The sequence below is a fragment of the Ictidomys tridecemlineatus genome, chromosome 10 (assembly GCF_052094955.1).
Source record: "Ictidomys tridecemlineatus isolate mIctTri1 chromosome 10, mIctTri1.hap1, whole genome shotgun sequence".
NCBI classification, from domain to species: Eukaryota; Metazoa; Chordata; class Mammalia; order Rodentia; family Sciuridae; genus Ictidomys; species Ictidomys tridecemlineatus.
Window position 1 is genome coordinate 108835456 of NC_135486.1, and position 21898 is coordinate 108857353.

General features: G+C 42.6%; 1 protein-coding gene and 1 pseudogene across 10 annotated transcripts in view; both read left to right on the forward strand.

Annotated features, from left to right (window-relative positions):
* The window catches only part of LOC144364768 (MAP/microtubule affinity-regulating kinase 3-like), a 63003-nt gene that overhangs the window by 23184 nt on the left and 17921 nt on the right, over nt 1-21898 (forward strand). For 8 of the 10 annotated variants that reach the window (XR_013426821.1, XR_013426822.1, XR_013426816.1 and 5 more), the window contains one exon: nt 12530-12618. Coding sequence is in view for 2 of the 10 variants with exons in the window: in XM_078023679.1 (XP_077879805.1) it covers nt 12530-12618 (89 nt within the window). In the remaining 8 variants the exon portion in view is untranslated. Of the gene's footprint in view, nt 1-12529; nt 12619-16791; nt 16902-21898 lie in introns of all 10 variants that reach the window. The other 2 variants (XR_013426819.1, XR_013426817.1) reach the window with 1 other exon arrangement.
* Nucleotides 3738-12618, forward strand: LOC106145348 (guanine nucleotide-binding protein subunit alpha-12-like; annotated as a pseudogene).

Sequence of the window (21898 nt, forward strand, 5' to 3'; positions counted from 1 at the left end):
ACCACAGTCAACTTCAGAACATTTTCATCATCTCCAAAAGAAATCCTCTCTTCACTAGTTAGCAGTTATTCCTCATTTCCACCCCCAGTTCACCCAGCCCTAGGCATACACTCATCTGCATTCTATCTCCATCAATTTGCCTATTCTGGACATCATAGAGTGGAATTATTGACTTTGTGGCCTTTTGTTCTGGCTTCTTAGCTTAATGTTTTCAAGGTTCATCCATGTTATTCATGCTCAGTATCTCCTTCCTCTTTATGGCTGATTAAGGTTACATTGAAGGGATTGACCTTTTACTCATCAGTTGGTAAACATTTGGGTTGTTTCCCTTTCTGAACTGTTACCAGTAATGCTGCTATGAACATTTGCATGCAGGTTTTTTTCATAGATATTTGTTTTCATTTCTCCCACCTATGTACCTAGGAGTGCAGTTGCTGGGTCATGTGATAACTCTGTTTCACATTTTTGAGTAACTGCCACACTGTGAGCAGCTACACCTTTATCAGACTTTCTGATTATAGGTATCCTAGTGAACAGGAAATGGTATCACATGATTTTGATTTGCATTTCTTTGATGACTAATGGTGTTGACCATCCTTTTATGTGCTTTCTGTTATTTGGCCATTTTTTATATCAGTTTTGGAGAATTGTCTACTAACATAACAGTATAAACAAGTTTATTCAGCCTTTTATTCATGAGTTAGTTATACTTATTTTGCTCACCCCCCTTTTTTTCATTTTTGATGTGGGGATTGAACTCATTGCCTTACACAGGCTAACCAGAGTCCACTCCAGTCCTTCCACCTAATCTCAATGATAATTTTTCCTGTATATTCGAGATTTCCACAATATTTTTTTTGAAAATACCTCTGGAAATATTGGAATCTTCCCTTCTTTTATTGCTGTGGTTCACAGTGAGCTGAGCATTCTGTAGCTAATAAAAAAGTGCATGGGGGGAGGGGCTGGGGTTGTGGCTCAGCGGTAGAGCTCTCACCTAGCTCGTTCGATCCTCAGCACCACATAAAAATAAATAAAGATATTGTATCTAACTACAACTAAAAAATAAATATTTATTTTAAAAAGTGCATGGGAAATTTAAAAAGTTTGAGCAGGCAGAAGGGCTGTGTGACATGTCATCCTCCAAAAGGTGTCAGGATATAGGCACATGCATATCAAATTGTGGGTGGCCAACTGGAAGGGTACTGATACAATGGGTGATAGAATTCAGGTCCTAACAGTTTGGGGTAATGGGCTGAAACATGATGCCTACCCCATCACACCCCTGGTCAGAGCCCAGGAGTCCTCTGCAGGTCATATTGGTGTCATGGGTTGCCTGTCCCACAGCCTTTTCCAAACCAAGCCCTGCTTTGTTTAGTCCATCCCCAGCCCTTAATGCCAAGGGTGTCAAAAGAAGCTGACGTGAGCCCAGCTCAGATGGTCCCCACATATGGGTGATTGGTTTAGGAGTGGATGTGGGACCCAGAGTGGGCCACTGACAGTCAGGAGCATTTGCTGGAAATTTCTGGGGAAGTGCTTCCTTGCTGCTGTAGGAGAGATCAGCATGGGCTGTTTTGGGTGGTGTTGCTTCTTCACTCAAACACAGAGGAGGCAGCCCCATGAGAAGCCTGATGCCCATCCACCTCTCACAGCCAGTCTCCTGTACAGCTCCTTCCTGCCTTTAAACCAGGTTGAGTTGGATTTTCTATTATTTGTGGCTAGAGGTATCCCAACTAAACTTAAAACAATGTTTTATAAAAAATGTCAGCTTAATTACTAATTTGTTACAAATAATGAGTATTAAATGTCTCAGTAAAATTATTATTTATATTTCCATGAAGAATACCATAAAAAAGGTAAAAAGCAAACAAGAAAACCCAATAGGATAAAGCATTTGTAACATGAGAAACAAAGAAGCAGTCTTCTTAGTATAGAAGGGCTTTAGCAATGTCTAGGAATTGAACCCCCAGGCAAACAACATGAGCAGTAGAGAAAGCAAATTCAACTGTATAAAATGTTCAACCTCAATCACAAAATAAAATCTCTTAGTACATTGCCCGATGAGGCTGGATAGAATAGGCAGCTTTTTTCCTCCCAGTTCCAAGAATGGAATCCAGGTCTTCAGCATGCCAGACAAGTACTCTGCCTTGAGCCACATCTCCAGCCCTCAGGCAGCTCATTTTGTTGGTGAGAAAATAAATTAGCCTGTGGGAGGCTAATATGGTAATGAGATTGTGTGAATCCTTACCCTTTTTTTTCCCTCTATATTTGACTTGTGCAAAGCAGCACTTGTGGGGATCTTCATTATGGTACTGTTCCTAGAAATAAAACACCAGAGAACACTATGTGTATCTAAAAGGTCATTGGATAGGTGAACTGTACTTTGTCCATGTCATGGTTTACTGTGCACCTTTCTATGAGAAAGTGATTTCTGGATTTGGATTTATGGTAGGCCTATCCCCCTATACCTCTAATAGTGTCCATTCCAGAGCAAGCTGGCCCAGAACTACTTTTCACCTCTGCCCTTAGACTGATGGCACTGAGCTAGGTAAAAAAATAAATAGAGAAAATAAGGAATTGGGGCTGTGGCTCAGCAGTAAAGTGCTCACCTAGCCTGTGTGAGGCACTAAGTTCAATCCACAACACCACGTAAAAATAAATAAATAAAGGCATTGTGTCAAACTACAACTAAATTTTTTTAAATAGAGAAAATAAGTTATGAAATTAAAGGGGGATTTCCTATATACTAAGGTCCAGGATATTGTATGTTATTTATGGTTGTTTTCCATAGAATATAATATGTATTGTTTATGTACAGACTCTCCCTGAAGGAGACACAGCTACTGGCTTATTTCCAGGGAAGGGAACTGAAGACTAAGGGTTCAATGGTGGGCTTAAAATTTACTTTGTTATTATTATCATAATTACCACTATTTTGTATACTAGGGATAGAACCCAGGGCATTATGCTGCTAGGCAGGTGTTCTACCACTGAGCTACATACGCCTCAGCCCTAAAATTGGGTTTTTACCTACTTGACCTATTTGAACTTTTTACCCTTTGTTTGCATTACCTGCACTGAATCAGCAAGGTTTCCCTTCTACAAATTTTAGTTTCAAGTCTACTTTTTAAATAATTAACACATTGGTAAATTTTATTCTTGGTATGTGTATAACTTCCATTACCCTTCAATAATCTATCGCTTGAGCATGAAGTCAATGTATTTAGCTTTGGGCTGATATTTCTCTTTAAAAGAAATATCACACATTGTAGAGGGAGCATTTGGAACAAATATAATTCAGTCATCTGTATTCAAAGGACCAATCCTCTTTTTCTTGGTTATAAATATATGTAAGCAAGTGTTTTGGGGAACATTCTTGAGATTATTGTGGTCATTTCTTTTTCATTATTTTGTGTGGTTCTGTTTGTGGCTATCTGTCTGAGAACTAGACTTTGGGGCACTCGTCCACTGAGCCATATCTCCAACCCTTTTTATTTTATATTTGGAGATGTGGTCTCTCTAAGATGCTGAAGTTGTCTTTGAACCTCAGCCTCCCAAGTCATTGGGTTTACAGGCATGTGCCACTCTTCCTGTTTGTTTGTTTGTTTTGGATTTAAGAACCTCCCAGATGAAATCCTATAGTTGTCACTGAGTTGAGAGGTTTAAATGGAAACCTCCGTTCTCTTTGCTACTATGTTTTCACAGAGAATGTCCTTGATAGGTGAAGGCTGCCATTCGCCATGTTTGGCTTTGGTGATGAGGCATCATCGTCGTCTTTTCTGCCTTTGAGCCTCAAGAGCACTTGCTTATCTCCAGCCACAGAGGATGTATGCAGTGACCAGAGGCATTGAAGCTCAGGATTCTGTGACACAGGCCTCTTTGTTCCTCTGCCATCAGTGCCTGTGCCTGATGCAGGACCATAGGTCACTTGAAGCAGACAGGTGAGGATGTTGCACCACAGCTGTGCTCCTTGGTAGTGGGTCATTGCATCAGGGCACCTACTGCAGAGGCAGGTTCATACCTGCTTCTTTATCTTGAGAGGAAAGTGAAGGTCCAAATAAAGATGCCTTCCCAGGCAGGTGTAACTGTGGAAAGGGACCTTCAGTGTCTCATGTCTTTTCTGGAACCTTGATCTGAAGCACTCTATTTTGCTTCCTATATGTATATGTGTATTTCATTAATGCAGCATCTGTAGCTATTGTCACTTCTGGTATTTTTAGCGCAGGTGCTTCAAATAATGTCAGGATGGACGGTGTTAGGTGGTCCTTGTTGAGAATCCCTGCTTTCCTGGAGGCAGTGTGGGGGTACTGTTTTCTGTTCTCATGGGAGGGCTATTAAGGGATCTGTTTTTATAGGTCTGCACCCTTTATCTGTCCGAGAAAGAGAAGGCTGTTAGAATAAATATTTTAAGAGCTGGGCGAAGTGGTGCATGCCTGTGATCCCAGTGGCTCAGGAGGCTGAGGCAGGAGGATCATGAGTAGTTCAAAGCCAGTCTCAGCAATGATGAGGTACTGAGCAACTCAGGGAGACCCCGTCTCTGAATAAATCTCAAAAAAGGATTGGGGATGTGACTCAGCGGTCAAGTGCCCCTGAGTTCAATCCCTAGTACCCTCTCCCCTGCTTAAAAAAAAAAAAAGGATTAATTACTTTATAAAATCTGTCTGTGTGCCGGAAATAAGTCCAGAGGTTGCTTAATATTTTAAAAATGAGACTTTAGATAAGTAATTCTAACAGCAGATAATTTTTGGAATTAAATGCCATTTCTTTACCATGTCATTCTTTACATCTTTGATTTTTTTTCACTGTTGTTTTTGTTTTAATCGTATGGCATTTTTTTTTTGCTTGAATTAGTGTTTATCCTTGCTTTTTCCCAAAAGGAGAGAGTTGATGTTTTACATCGTATTTAAGCACACAGGCCTCTACTGATACTTGGATTTGTTTTAAAAATATAGTAAAAATGTCAGGTCTCAATGTTGGCTTTTTCAAAGGGTCTCACAAATCATAATTTTTCACTTCTGGAACTAGAGGTGTTGCTCAGTGGTAGAGCCCATGCTGAGCATGAACAAGGCCTTGGGTTCCTTCCTCAGTGTGAAACAAAAAAGAATAGTTCAGTTTCCCAGAGTGAGGACCACATGTCAAAGAGCCTAGGTCATGTAGACCCACATTATATTTTAGAAAGTATCTCTTATGCTGTCTGAGCCTTAGTTTTCTCATTTGTACAGTGGGTAATGATTAACCCACAATTTGTGAGGCTAATCAGGATTTAGGATGGTATTTAGAACAAAACAGTCTCCTGTAAGTGCGGAGCTTGTTTCCTTGGATGCTAGAACCTGGGGGACTGCATCCTGTTTGCCTGGGACAGCCCTGTGGTGTGCTTGTTGCCCCAGCATGATTATTAACAGTGCCCCCTTTTGCTCTCAGAAGTCTCCCCATTTGGGTCGGTGATTACATGTACACCCCAGTTAGAACCCGGAAGTAGCTTTAACCCCCATTGAAGCTGAGAAACAAGTCAAGCTTTTTGTCGTGAGTCAGGCTTCACTTTGTCAGTTGCTCTTCAGTGTGTGCAATGTTTACCAAGCACAAGTGGGAGGAATCCGAGGTGGGTGTGGGTGTGTACAGATGTGTACCCACTTAGCTGTACTTGTGTGAAAGGAAAGCTCTTCTCTGAGGAGGCAAGTGAGCCATTGGTTATTTTCTGTATTTTAGAAACCACTTGTAACCCTGCATTACAGAAGTCAATGTCTATGATGTTGTACATCCACCTAGCACTCTTTTATGTCAGAGATTGGTCTAGGCTTCTCTGCATAGTGGTCAACTTCCAGTGTGACAGGACTGTTGTGAATGGCATTGTGGCAATCGCCATTGTCAGGTGAGGTTTTCCGTCTTATCTAGTTTCTTCTCATCACAGATGCATTTGAGAGTCAGGTGAACAAGTCTTTCTGAGGAACAAGACAGGTAGCCCAGTGTCAAGAGGGCTTCTTAACAGTGTTAAAATCAGACTGAGTGACGCACTGGTTTGTATATGAAAAATAATTCATATTACCTTATGCATTTATTGACTTTTTATTTCTTACTGGTTCTTGTTTTTCTGCATTCCCTCTCTTGTAAGAAGGAAGAATAGAGCTGGGCACAGTAGCACAGTGCTATAATCTTAGTGGCTATGGAAGCTGATGCATGAGTAGTCCAAGTTCAAAGTCAGCCTCAACAACTTACAGCAACTTAATGAGACCCTGTCTCAAAAATTTAAAAAAAAAATTAAAAAGAGCTTGGAGTGTGTTCAGTGTTTAAGTACTCCCGGGTTCAATCTGTATTATCAAAAAAAAAAAAAAAAGAAGAAGAAGAAAAAAGAAGAAGAAGGAAGAATACAGACAACCAAAGCAAAGGCAAAACAGGGTTTTCTAAGATGAACAAAATACTAAATTTATATAGCATTGCAAAACCTAAATTAAATGAAGTAATACTAAGTTTTTGGAATGTTTATGTTCTGGAAGTGAGAAACAAAAGATATCTGTTGTGTAGAAATAAAAAGAGAAAAAAAGTGGTTTTCCTCTGGGGCCTGGCAGTAGGGTTTCTGATCATTCCTCCTCAGATTGATGAGCCTCCATTCATTTTTAAATGAGGCGTTTGAACCTTTCACCTGTTTTACAGTATGTGTATGACTGTGTAAATGAAATTTAAACTTCTTGCAAAGTTGGGGTAACTTTTCCCTACATCCTTTTCTTTTGACATTTTCTGGTTCTTATTTTCTCTTGAATGTCTCCCTCATCCTGTATTTTATAGAACTACTTCCCTAGTAAGCAAGACATCTTGCTGGCCAGGAAGGCTACCAAGAGGATTGTGGAACATGACTTCATTATTTTTAAAAAATCCCTTTTAAGATGGTGGTGTGAGTAGCCGCTGGTCTCAGTGCCTAAATTAGTTCCAGTGCTTTGATGGGAACATGTCAGTCCTGTTCATGGTGTCCTCTTGTGAAAACAAACAGGCACTCTTGGAGGACAGGCACAGCAATTAGTGAAGGGAGTCATTGAACATCTTTGAGATCATCCTCAACAAGTTCTTCTTCAATGTCTCCATAATTTTTTTCCTCAAGAAGATGGACCTCCTAGAAGAGAATGTGAAGATGGTCAGCCTCAGGAAACACTTCCTGAATTTCAGTGGTGACCCTCACCAACTGGAGGAAATCCAGCTATGCCTGGTCCAATGTTTTGACAGAAGGAGGTGAAACTACAGCAAGCTGCTGATCCCCATTTCACTTCCGCCATAGAAACCGAGAACATCCACTTCATGTTCCTTGCTGTGAAGAACTCGATCCTGCAGGAGAACCTAAGGGACGTAATGCTACTGTGAGAGAGGAAGCCCCCTCGTGACTTTTTGAGGCTGCCTGCATGGCTATTAGTGCTTGTGGCCTGTGTGGTTCTGCAGGGCTTCTTGGACACATCTGTCATACACGTGTGGGTCAAGAAAGCTGGACTCCAGCCCAGCCATGAGTTCTAGGCAAGAGGACATGGGAACTCCATGTGAGCTTCTGATTCTGGGGACTGGTGAAATACTGAAATCCCTATGCTCACTTTGGTGTTAATCTGCAGTACCAACAAAACAGCCTCTTTTTTTTTTTTTTTTTTTTAACAGAAACTGTATTCCTTTCCAGACACAGTTTAATCAAGAATTGTGTGCTCAGCCACATTCCCTCAATGAGTGAATTTTACACCCATGGTGGGTAGTTTAACAGGTTTTGTATGTGTGATTTCTACATATCTATTAAAAGTTTCCTTAAACGACATTTGTCTTCCTGGGTTGTCACCTCCCATCAATGTGCCAGTTCCCACCACACAGTCTGCTGCCATACAGTGTGCCCCTGAATGAGACAATCTAGTGACCTGTGTCAAAGCAGAACAATGCACTTGGGGTGGATCTTGAGTGCAGGGTTACAGGCTTCCTGGATAAGTCTCTACCTTTGACTGGGGCCTCTCCTAAAGCAGAGGTCTCCTACAGACCTTGATGTGGACAGAATGCGTGTGTCGTGGGCAAGTGAGGTAAGTGGGTGCCCCAGTGCACAGCTCTAGCCCAGCCCCTCTCCTGCCTTTCCTTCACTGTGCCATCTTCTACCCTGGTGCTGACCACCCTGGCACTTCTTCATCACACCTAGACCAGTCTCACATCCTACCCGGTGTTCATTCAACAAGAGTCAGTCATTTTTCAACTTAATAACTTTCACATGCTCAGACCTATAAGTGTGGGTGAAATATGAGAAGTCAGCATGACCAAGGCAGAAAATGCTACAGGTGACAAGAGCGTAAACATATGAGGTTCCCCACCTAATACTAGCCTCCCCTCTCTGTTAATAACATCAAAAGCCTCAACTCTGGCTCTCAAAAATATGGAATTGATGTGAGCATTGATGAAGTGACCAGTCTAATAGGTTTTTCTAAAACCTCCAGTAGATGAGCAAAGATGGGAGGCTGGATGCTCAATATATGGATATCTGTAGGGACATGTAGCCAGGACTCCCAGCCTGTCCTCACCTGTCACATTCCACATGACAAAAACACTCAGGGTCACTCCAAGTGAATTGGGCTGTATGAAATAATCACACAAGGGACAGAGGTACCTTTTTCTTTGGGGTCCTGTGACGGCTCCTCTGACCTTAAGGGTCCACAGAAAGAGAGAGCGAGCTCGTGCTGAACCCTTTTATTGAGGAGAAGCCATTCAAATGAGGCATGGGGTCAGGTTTCAGGGGGTTGAGTCTAGATTCATGATGTCAGCTGTCAGCAGGTTGACTGACATCTAGGAAGGCCATACCCAACGGCAGAGCAAGAGAAGGGGACACACAAAGGGAGTTTCCATGGAACTTTCTATCCCAAACAGGGCAAAAGGGTAGTATTACAAAGGAATAGGTAAGCGTAGCTCAATCCATGGGGTGACACGCCTACGTCTGAAGACACGCTCTCAAACTTCCTGGACCGGGGCAATGTCCAGGTCACTATGAAATATAGTGACTGGTCAAAGTCTCTCTGCTCCAGGATGGAAGGTGCGAATCATTCAGAGTGGTTCCCCACACTCAACAGCACAGCAGCAGCATCCTTGCACAGGGATGAGTGGAACATCCACTGCCACAAGCAGTGCCTTGCATGAAAAACTGTCACACAAGGAGGAATGGCCACCTTGTAGAGGGACTCCTGTGGGAGCCTTGCATTCTAAACAGGAAGGAAGTACTGATTGAGTTGAAATGAGGATTTCTTTCATTTTCACTTCTAATTTGGGCTTACAGCAATTATTGATATAATAGGGAAGCACTCTAGAAAATCTGAATAACATAGAACATATTGTATGTCAGTCACCCATGATCTCAGTACTGATTCTTGAATTTAGGTGGACTTAAAAACAGTGCCCTATGGGCAGACAAAATTGCCACACACAAGGTCTGTCATAGGCAGATGCTTCAGCCAGGGCAGGGCACTTATCCTTGCACCCTCCTCTGCCTTTTAAGCACCACCCCTGCTTGGGGTCCATGACTCTCAAGAGCCCCATGTAAAGTGAATGTTTCAGGGAGATGTGATGGGAAGGCAGACACAGCAGCAGGATTGAAGAGGGAACTCAACATTTAAACCACTGTGTATTAGACCATATGCTTACGATAGCATAAGCATATGAGGTTCTCCACCTAATTCTAGCCTCCTCTGTCTGTTAAATAACATCAGAAGCCTCAACCTAGGCAGATGTTGAAAGAAACAGGAAGTCATGTTTCTGCTCCCTAAAGGCCACCTGAGGAGGAGTGGCTTCCAAGTTGATCCAAGTTGCTAGGCATGGCAGGTGAGTGTGTGTATATGCCTCAAAGTCATGGTCCTTGTGAGCTCCCGCTGATTACCGACCAGTGACAGCCCCAGAAACAAACTCACAGATGGCAGTAAAGTTTATAAACAAACAGAAGGTGCACCTACAGCATGGGCCTCAGTGGGGCAGACATGTCACTTTAGCCAAGAATTGGCATCTGTGCTACAACCAAAAAACCATGCATGCACGGAGGAAAGACACCCTACACCAGGGAGGGGCATGGGTGGAACACAGTGTTAAGACAGCAAATGCTGTGAGGGGTGAGACATTGTGGCTGGGGCCAGAGGAGGAGCGGAGAGCCCAGGTGCAACGGCCTGGCCCGTGTTAGAAAGTGCAGTGTTCATTTGCAGGCCCAGGTGGTAGCATCTGGGGTGGCCTTGCTCATGGGCCTGGCTGCTCTCCTTTCTGGTTAATATGGAGAGCTGGGATCATCTGGGAGAGGGTCTGAGGATGGACAGGCTTGTAAGTTACCCTGGTGGAGCTGTTCCTTGCAGGAAGCGGGTCTTTGCAACCCACCCATTTTTTGTGTGTTCTGGTTGCCTCTGACCATCACTAGAAGTCTGGGAGTCAGGGATTAACTGAAAACCCAGTAACTCCTAGATAATTCTTAGAAATTCGTTTTTAAATCAAACCCCTGACTTAAGCTTATTTTTGTTGTCTTCTTACTAAGAAGCTAAGCTCAAAAAATAAGCCTGTTATTTTGGATTCTTGTGGATTGAGGTGACGTTGGGAGAAGAAAGAACAGTCAGCCATTCCCACTGGCTATTTGCATTTATTCTAGTAGCTTTAAAAAGCTGGGATCCTTCACATGAGGCAGTGGGCTTTTCCTGATTCCCCAATTATTCAGGAGTGTGTGTCTTTGATAACCTGTTATTTTTTTTAATTTTTATTCTAATTTGTTATATATTAGACAGCAGAATGCATTATAATGCATATTACATATGTAAAGCACGATTTTTCTTTTCTCTGCTTATATACAAGTATATTCACACCATTCATGTCTTTTTCATATATGTACTTAGGGTAGTGATGTCCATCTCATTCCACCATCTATTTTTACCCCCTTGCCCCCTCCCTCCCTCTCCTTCCCCTTTGCCCTATCTACAGTTTGTCTATTCCCATGTTCCCCCTCCCAACCCCACTTTCCATGCTCCCCCTCCTTATATCAGAGAAAACATTCAGCATTTGGTTTTTTGGGATTGGCTTACTTCACTTAGCATTATATTTTCCAACTCCATCCATTTACTTGCAAATGCCATGATTTTATTCTGTTTCACTGCTGAGTAATATTCTGTTGTGTTTATATATACCACATTTTTTAAATCCATCTACTGAAGGACATCTAGGTTGGTTCCACAGTTTAGCTATTGTGAATTATGCTGCAGTAAGCATTGATGTGTGTCTGTCCTTGTAGTATGCTGTTTTTAAGTCCTTTGTGTATAAATAGAGGAGTGGGTCAAAAGGTGGTTCCATTCCCAGTTTCCCAAGGAATCTCCATACTGCTTTCCATTGGTAGCTTGTTATTTTAAGAACTATAAAGTCCTTGGTTTTCATTGAAACCAGGTCCCTCTGTATTTCTTCCATCTTTCGGGATCAAGCTCACAGAAGACCTCAGTTCTTGGAGCCACTCTGTGTGGGCCTCTCTCTAGAACAGCACCTGTGTCCTCCTGGTCTGGCCAGAGTGTGCCAGGGGAGCCCCAGAGAAGGCAATCTCCATCCTCCAGATCTGAGCACACGTCCTCAGGAAACCCTGCTGCTCCATCCACTGAGCAGCAGCATCCCTTCTGGGTACTCACCCTCTCTGTAGGAGCAAGTCCACAGAGCTGCAGCAGCCCCAGGCTCTGTTGTGGTTCTTGTGTCAGTGGACACTGGTCAACATCACAACACTGGAATATTTCTTTGAGTAGACATACTGGCCCTGGGTCAGCTCCATGGCTCTTAGAGTCCATGGGCCATCCCAGGACATGTGTAAAATCTTGTCCTGCATAGCTCCTCCCCTACTACAGTTATTGTCCTCCCAGGTCCCTGAGTCCTGTCCTAAGAGAAGATTGACTGCCCTCAAGGGCCAACCATTTCAAGGAGCACCATGGGAGGAGAGGCTACACCCACCACCTCAGCCCTCAGAGCTTACTCAGGTTCTGTTGAACACCATACCCCCTCAACTGGGTAAATTATAAAAGTTCCCATCAGATTGTTAAATAAGCCCCAGATGAAGGACATAAATGAGAAATCAAATCCTTTCACAACCAGAGCTGACCTTCAAATCCCTTTTTACAGCCTCATCAGGATAATAAGAGCTGCCTCCAACCAAGCCCTCTGCCTGTGCCCCCATGACTGGGCAGCTGGCTTATGCAGGGTGTCTCCACAGATGATAACCATACCAGCTGCCATGTTCTGCAGCGACATAGGCTCCTGGCTCCCTACTAGGGAAGGGCCACACCGAGAGGGCTGTCCAGTAGCAAAGTCTACCATTCCCTGTGTCCCCATCCTTGGACCATTACCAGGACAGCATCTCCTTGATTGGGGATTTATGATTGTTATACAACTCCCCAAGAATTTTGTTTCTTTGACTCTTCCTGTGCTGTCTCTCCCTCAGTGTCCTCCCCATGTTTCATGTTTCCACTCTTCAATTTAGGATCTGCCACTTTCTCTGTTTTATTCCTATGTGAAAAATAATTGAACTGTTTTCTTTTCCCCACAGGTCAGCAATTTGGTCAATTGATGACAACCCTGTTAAACACAGTTTGTCTGCAAACAGTCAAGAATGACATGAGCATATGTGTTATTAAGGTAAGAAGAATTTCATCCTCATTACATTTCTCCACAAAATACACTGTGCTATGATCTTCAAAGGCACATAGCACATGTGCTGTCTTGAAATGCAGACTTAATTTAAAATGACAGACATGTCAAGGCAAGTTAAAAAATAGCAGCTCAATATTTACAATAATGATTAAACATCAAATGAAAATTTTATATTTACAAGACTTTGGGGTGTTACCACTGAGCTATCAATGTAAGCGATACAATAGATTCAAAGATTAAAAACCAAAGTCTTTAAATTAAAAATATTTATGTACATAAACCTGTTATAACACTTATCACAAAACTAATGAGGAACAATAAGTTTTCAAAACAGCAACTCTCTCAAAACTATTTAACATGAGTATAGTTCAAAATACACCAATAACATTAAAACTCTAGGAAAATCCTACGGTTCTCATTTCAAGTTTTAAAGTAATTCCCTCCCACAGCCCCTACATGCCCATTCAAAACATTCTAGGCTGTGACCACTGAATATAGAAAATACAGGCAGGATCATTTACCTCAGAAACAATTTTTATTCAACGTCTATCTAAAATGTCAGAGGTGACTGGGGAAAATGGAACCAGAAATATTAATATTAAATATTAAGAAATAAATTCTGGGGCTGGGGATGTGGCTCAAGCGGTAGCGCGCGCGCCTGGCATGCGTGCGGCCCGGGTTCGTTCCTCAGCACCACATACCAACAAAGATGTTGTGTCCACCGAGAACTAAAAAATAAATATTAAAAATTCTCTCTCTCTCTCTCTCTCTCTCTCTCTCTCTCTCTCTCTCTCTCTCTCTCTCTCTCCTCTCTCCCTCTCTCCCCTCTCTCACTCTCTCTAAAAAAAAAAAAGAAAGAAAGAAATTCTGGCTTAAACCCTTTATTTAGAAAATGAGATGAAAATTGTGGAATATGGGAAGAGTTACATGGAATATCCTATTATTGCAAATTCACTTTGTTATGAATGAATCTCCATGCTTGGGATCTTTAGGATGTGCTTGCCCAAGATGAATTAAAAGGAGAAGGTAAAAAGACAAATTCCAGTGGGAGAGAGAGATCCGTGGCTAAAGTTTCACTTTAGACTGAGATCAACCTTTCATCAAAGCTGAATTTGAGATCAGTTGCTTGTAAAGATTTCAAGCACATCCTGTGTGACAAACTGTTCTCTCTCAGATCTGGCTTAGCAGCCATGGAGCATCCAGCACATTTCTAGGAGGTCACCTGTGTGGCTGTGAAGCTGACTGGGAGAGTCAGAGTGCTTCAGCATGTGCAGAGGGTGGCTGTGGGTGGGTGGACAGGAGTGGATTAAGTAGTTAGATCCTTGAGCATCCTAAATAGACAATAAATGACCTTGTCATCAGGCCAGGGATACAGAATTTTATACCTTCCCTCAGATTGATGACCTCAAGCCAACATGGTTCCAGGACTTCTAAGGAATCTGGGAGTGATTTTGGCCCCACACCCAGAGCTCAGGATCATAAGCTTGAATCTGGAAAGAAAAGAGCCCTCACAAAAGCTGATAACTACAGGATATTAAGGGTTTTGAAGTTATTTTTTTCTCTATAAAATAACTTCATCTTGATATCATCTTTCTAGTAGCCATGATTAACAGTCTACAGATATCTTACAAATAAACATTGAGAGAGGCATTATTCTATTAACTATGTTCTTTAGGCTATAAAGGAGTAATATATCAAGGTATAATTATTAGATTTATTTAGCCTAGTGATAAATGAATTAACTATATGTGGATGTCACTGCCACATTTTACCTATTATTAACATTGACAACATTTATCAGGAGCATATTCTGTATTATATGTTACGTAAGGTTAAGGGACATCATATTTTCAGCTTTCTTTTCAATAAAAATTGAGCCCATTTTTCTATTTTATATGAGGTAACTAAATTATGCTATCTCTCTGGAAAATTTTGAAAAGATGCTTTGACAGATAACAATTTTTTTGGTGTCCCACCTAATCAAGTTTGAGGAGTTGATTTTATCAAGAGACAGGTTTATCATTATCTCTGATTTCAGTAGAATAACGCTTTAATGTTGGTGATATTCCTGCTTGGGTACATCAAAAAGTTACATGCTGAAGCTGGGGTTGTGGCTCAGTGGTAGAGCGCTTGCCAGCATGTGTGAAGCACTGGGTTTGATCCTCAACACTACATAAAAATAAATAAATAAAAGTGTTGGGGGCTGGGGTTGTGGCTCAGTGGTAGAGCGCTCACCTACCATGCACGAGGCACTGGGTTCGATCCTCAGCACCACATAAATGTAAAATAAAGATATTGTTTCCACCTAAAACTTAATAAATATTTTTTTAAAAAAGTGTTGTGACCATCAAAAATTAAAACATTTTTTAAAAATTTACATCCTTGGATGCATCTTATAGCATGTAAACTCCATTATACATTCTACATATCAATAAGCCTGGCAGATTTGTTTAAAACTAAAGAGTACCTCTCAGTGTTCTGGACAAATAATTAAACTGTAAATCTACTTAGGTTGAAAGTAGAAATTAATTGTGCAAAGATTGAATGAATGGAATATATATATATATATCACTAAGGTTCCATTCATCTCATTTTACCCATTCCTTTAAAGTACACTATAGTTGGGCTGGGGATGTGGCTCAAGCGGTAGCGCACTCACCTGGCATGTGTGCGGCCCAGGTTCGATCCTCAGCACCACATACAAACAAAGATGTTGTGTCTGCCGAAAACTAAAAAATAAATATTAAAATTCTCTCTCAAAAAAAAAAGTACACTATAGTTTACAATTGGCAGATATATCTGTATATAAATATATATTAAAGAGCAAAGATATAGGGGCTGGGGATATAGCTCAGTTGGTAGAGTGCTTGCCTCGAATGCACAAGGACCTGCCTTGGTTCAATCCCCAACACCACGAAAAAAAAAAGAGCAAAGATATATATCTTAAAAAAGTCACCTAAATTCTGCTTTATTAGACTATATAGTTCAATTATTGCATTGAAACTGAATTTGGCTTTACAATTTTATGTACTTTTATATTTCCTCAAGATAGGAATTTATTTTCTTGAAATTGGACTTTCTTTTATTACTTAAATCAGTTGTGTTATCTATGATAAGTTACCACCAAATGTTAGATTGCACAGAGTAAATTGACACACATATTGGGTATACACACATACACACCAACACACAAACTTATGACTGCCAAGGAAGTCTTTCGCTCCCTGCACAGCCTCCAAAGCTTTCTCCTCCCCAGATCCCACCTGCAACTACTCATCTTCCTGTGTCTCTCCAGTCAGTCCATCCCTCTCCCCCCACAAGCACACACACAGCCACATCCACCTCCTCACACACCTCCCTGGAAACCCAAGTGTTCCAGCCCAGGAAACAGATGAATTGCTAGTGCACTCTGTGGAACAGGGGATGCTGGGTGTAGCTATTCCCATAGAGGAAATGAAAGATGTTTTATTTAGGAGCCTAGTTGTCCTCCTCCATGTCGTTGGCAGGTAGCTGGGGAAAGAAACCAGGTTGCTCCTCAGCAGTACTACCAGGTAGGAGCCCTCTCCTTAAAGTCAGCCTCCCATAAAAGAGACCAGGTGGACCATCTTCATACAGGAATGCACCACCCCTATTAAGTGTCACAGAGGACCATCCTTTGGTTCGGATGCCTCTGCCAAACAGAACCTTCTAAAGGACTCTAGACTTTGTCTAGAAAGCAAGGAATAACACACTTGAGGAGGAGGCATAAGGGGTAGTTGAACCCATCTGGGAAGGATTTTTAGGGGGTATGTAGAAAGCCACAGACTTGGAAGACACCTGTAGGAAGGACTAGCAGGAAGCACTTTACATGGGACCTGTGCTGAGCAAGGAATTGGGCATGTGTCTTGGAAATACAAAGGCAGAAGGCAAAACAATATTGGTGTAGATACAGGAAGAAAGAAAGAGAGAGAGCAATGAGATGTGGCTGCACCTCCAGTCTCTCTGCCAGGGACAGGATGTGTCCATGCTTTCCTCCACTCCTCTCAAGTGAGCTTTATGTTCCCTTTGGTTTTCTTTAATTTTTTAAAACTGGCCTTTGGGGAGCTTGTGTGTTTGTTTTTACTAGGAGAAATAATTTTTAAAATCCTTTGCAATAATGCTGTAGTATCTTCTACACAGGGCAAACAGGACAAAGAGGTTAAAAGGCAGAGGGCAGAAGGAGTTCCAAGATGGCAACTAGAGGGAGGCTGCCATTCCTTGTCACTCCACAACTTGGGATTCAAGCAGAGGTAATACTGTTTCTCTGAAGGCAGCCCTGGCTACCCACTGATCTCTTGCTGTTTACCCCCCATTCATCTGCCCCTAACCCCTAACTCTAACTCTAACCCTAACCCTCCCTTCTACAATCAGTGCTTTCAAAAACATTTGGTGGAATGAATATGAAGTTGTATAAAAGATGTATAAATGCTGCAAAAACAGACTGAAAGAAGAGTGTATTTAGGATGCAGATTTAGAATAACAAACAGAACGAGGGTCAGATTGCAGTTTATATCAGTCCTGAGGTGGCTTTGGTCCTGGGCTCCATGTAGTACTGTACTCAGGAAAGAGCCTTCCACATTCTTGGAGAAGATGGACCCAGCAGAGAGGCAGCCTGGGAACACCTCAGTGGCTCAGCATCTTTCTACCTGTACTTGTGACTGGTAGTAAGAAGCAGATGAAGCTCCTTGCACCTGTGATATCATTGCAGCCTTCTTTGGAGAGTTTTAAAGTAGATGCTAGTCTTCTAAGGATAAACCATAGTGAACTTCCAGAGGCACTAGCTATCCCATGTATATCAAGAATATTCATTTTCAAAGACAGTGGCATGAGTTCCACCATGATGGTTTAAAATCTACCTATTGCCAAATGCCTCTTAGACCACTCCTCATAGGACACCGTATTTTCTCGATTCATTTCTATGCCATCTGCTCAAGATTCAGTTTTGTGTTTCTTAAAATACCCAGTTCTCCAAGTTGCCTTATGACTAAGTAAGGTTGGAAAATTCTACATGTACTCCTTTCCTGGAGAATTACCATTTCTATCGCAGTTTAGACTATCAGCCTTTTCCAAACTCATCTGTCACTATGTAAAGCCAATGAATATTTAGCAGTACTTATGCTTGGGATACTTGATACTTCAGATTTGTTATGTTGATGAAAGCAGAGTATGCACATTATTTATAATGTGTAAAAACATAATAAGGGCTCAATAAATATAGAGTTGTTACGATTCTTAGCTAAAGGTCCTTCTCTGTCCTGAGCAATACTCACAAAAGAAAGACTACACCTGGATCTGCCAGCTGCTGCTGGGTGACACTATGGGAGTGGAGATGGTTGCCGCATCCTTTTTATCTTATGTGATAAGACATTTGGGGCCAGTGGGCAAGGTTGTGTGAATCCAGGCAAGAACAGGATTACTGGCCACAGCTGACAGACATCCTATAGGACACTCAGGCACATCAGTTTCTGGCAGGGTGGGCAGGAAGCACCACCTCTGGCACTCAGTACCAGGAGTATATACCAGCTGAACCAGGATGTAGGGTGTCACTGAAATCCTGGCAGTCCATTGGAACATCTTCACCTCCCTGTTGCCAGTGGGTCTCAAGTCCCAAGATCTCTGTGCCATGATCCAAGGTCCTGACATCCAGCCACCTTATTTTCTAAAGATCCCTGATGAAGCTAAGGAAGAGTCTCTCACAGGAGTCTTATAGCCCCGAAGAACATATCTCAAACATCTGAATCCACAGGAAAATGCTGCTTTCTCCCTGGCTATGTGTATTTCCAGAAGACTGTTGCACTCTGAGAGAAGCATGAGACCAGTGGACAAGATCCTAAAGAGAAAGGGTGCTGTGGGGTAGATGGAGGTTTGATGTAGGTCACTGTTCTGAGCATGCTTGCCCATGCAGCCTGTTACTCTGCGCCTAACTGCTTTGCCCTTGCATGGGTTCTATTAATGTTCAGAATATTAGGAAGGTTCCCTGCAACTGGTCCAGCCAGTGCCAAGGGTTCCTCTCTCAAAGTTGGCTTAATTAGGGGCTGGGTATTTGGCTCAGGCGGTAGCGCGCTCGCCTGGCATGCGTGCGGCCTGGGTTCGATCCTCAGCACCGCATACCAACAAAGATGTTGTGTCTGCCGAGAACTATAAAAAATAAATATTAAAAATTCTCTCTCTCTCTCTCTCTCTCTCTCTCTCTCTCTCTCTCTCTCTCTCTCCTCTCTAACTCTCTCTTTAAAAAAAAAAAGTTGGCTTAATTCATGATAAGCACTGGATTCAGGAAAGGACATAAGAGTTTTTTCACCACCATGTTGCCAGCACATTCAGGGCATGATGGGGAGCTCATAAAAAGTGGATGAGACATGTCAATGAAAATGAGGCCCAAAGACAGGGTGATGAAATAAATTAAGATCAGATTGCCTTCCACAGGATTCTTTACTTCAGTTTCTAATACTTAGAAGTGAGGGGTTTTAAACATGACTATAAAACTTTTCTACATGCCTCCCATCAAGATATGAGGTTTATATCTTCTTCTTGGGGAAAACTGGATAGACTGATAACATCTTCAAACAATAAAATAGAATAGAGGTTGTTGGGAGAAGTGGGGAAAGCACGCCCCGACCAAGACAAGCCAAGAGAGGTAAAGGGTGACTGGCGGCCCGCACCCAGCCCTCTCTCTTGGGAGGACAATCAGATGCGCCAGAGAGACGAGTCGAAGCAGGATCTCATTTAATGAGGAAGTACACACAGCTTATATACTGCACAGGAGCCAATCAGAATAAAGGTCAGAGGGGTGGAACAAGTTCACATGTACACCCATCCCATAGTCTATAAGGGAAGGCACGAGCTGTCCACAAGGGCGGAAGAGTCCCGGACCTTTCCTGGAGGTGGTCCGCCTTCTCCATCACCACCCACAGCACCGCCTCCTGGCTGATTGCCAGGAGCCATCCCAGCCACATGTGTAGCCCCAAGACTGAGAATCGGGCAGCCATGCCCTACATCTCCCCTTTTTTGTTTTATTAGCAGGTGTTTGCCTTACTCGAGAGTGTGCCTGTCTTAGGTTGTCCCCCTCTGGGGATCTTACCCGTCATTGACTACCACTCTAGCTCTTCAGGCAATCCTACCTGCAGGGTCTGAAGGCCCAATGGGAAGCCTCAAGGAAGGGAGATGGCTCTGCTCCTGGCTTACATCTGCACATCCCGGTAGGGGCCATGGCCAATCTCATAGGGTTCACAGTCAGTATCTTGTAAGACGGCATATTGCTGCTAGACCACCATCAGTTGAACAGCTCTGGCTCCATCCTTGAGAAACCGGAGGAGCCTAGTAGAAACAGCACTCCTCCTGTAGGAACAGACATAGTCCTCCTCCTCGGGCAGTAAGCAGGTTTGGAAGACTACCACAGCCAAGGAGTCGAGTTGAGATTGCAGGTAGTGCTGACAACATGGTGCACTGAGGCCAGCAAGTCTAGTTCCCATCCCTGTGGCCACGAAGAATGCCATGAAGGAGATGATGAGGAGTCCGGTCACAACCAGGCAAAGCGTCCAGAGTGGTCTTTTCATTCCTACAAATGAGAAAATAAAGAATCCTACCTCAAGAGGGGGTGCTCTTGGGTAATAATTTTCGTTCTGGTGAACAATATTTTAGATCTCTAGCAGGTACCCAAATTAGACTTGGCTCCTCAATTGGGAATACACACCCAAATCCCCTCCCTGCACTAATGAGGGATCAGGACCGCGCCATGATCCAGTAAGAGGGTCCCTCCATTGGACCTCTATCTTTAAATAAGGTGTCTGATTAGACCAGTGTCTCTGGAAAGCAGTTAGAGATTGGTCTTTGGAAAAATTTAAAATATTTAATGTAAGCATGGCTGTCCTTAATTGGTCATGGGGGTTGCTTCCCCCTTTTTGTTTTATTAGTTGGTCCTTTAAGGTCTTATTATGCCTCTCAATTATAGCTTGACCTTTTGGATTGTATGGTATTCCAGTGGTATGTTTAATATTCCAAGTTTGGAAGAATTCTTGTAATGATTTGCTCACAAAGCAGGGCCCATTGTCTGTCTTAACCTGTAGGGGTAATCCCAAAAATGGCAAAACATTGTAGGAAATTACTTTCAGCATGTCAAGCTTTTTTGCCCGACTGAGCAGTTGCCCAACAAGCATGTGAATAAGTATCTGTAGACATAAATATATATTTTTTAATTTTCCAAAAGGTACATAGTGGGTCACACCAGTTTGCCAGACGACATTAGGTCTGAGGCCCCTGGGGTTGACCCCCGGGGGATTGAAGAGGTGGGACCTGTAAAAAACGGCATACATGATTTACATGTCCTTATGATCTTTTTAAAACCTTTTATGGGAATCGGGGAATCTTTGATGTAACACTCTCCAGTTTAAGTGAGTAAGTTCATGAAGTCCTTGAGCCATCTGAAGGTTCTGTTGAGACTGAGCAGTAGCTATGATAGTCCCATTGGTAGCCAATTGATCATCCATTTGGTTCCCCTGTGTCAAGATTCCAGGTAATTCTTGGTGTCCCCTGAGATGCTGCAGAAAAATGGGCTCAGCCTGCTCTTTTAACAAGGATTGGACTTGAATCATTAGAGGAGTAATTGGGTTTTTGTCCAACTTAATATATGCTGACACTAGAGTTGGTACTAGTTGACTATATATAGGTTGTCAGAAAATAAGTTCATCAGTCCATGGAGATGGGTCAAGGCCACGGCAACTGCATATAGTTCCTTAAATTATCCCATAACTGGCTCAAAATAGTGGGTACTTTTTCCTTCACTGGCAGGGGAAGAGGCAGAGTACACCACGGCAGCAGATCCTGCCTTTCCCCCATCAGTAAAGGCATTACGACTTTAGTGAGGGGTCTGGTGGAAAAAAGTATGGGGGGTGTCCATTGTAACCTCGAGAATGATGTCACCCATCTCAAAGTACCATAATGACAATCCACCTTTCCCATGAAACCTTCCAAAGCATTGGATACCTGACTATGGTTTCTTCTGACCCAATCAAAATCCAAAAACCGGTAGGAGACTACTAGCACATTAGGATCCCGCGCATAATGTCTCAAGGAAATATCCCTATCCTTAACAATCAGATCAGCCAACTGGTCAGGTTGGGAATAGACCCTAGGGGCCCCTCCCACAGTCACATGTATCCATTGAAGAGGCTCACCTAACTGGGTAATGGCAGCTGAAGAAAGCTCCAAGCCAGGAAGGATCCAAAGACAGAGTGGGCATTGGGGCCTATAG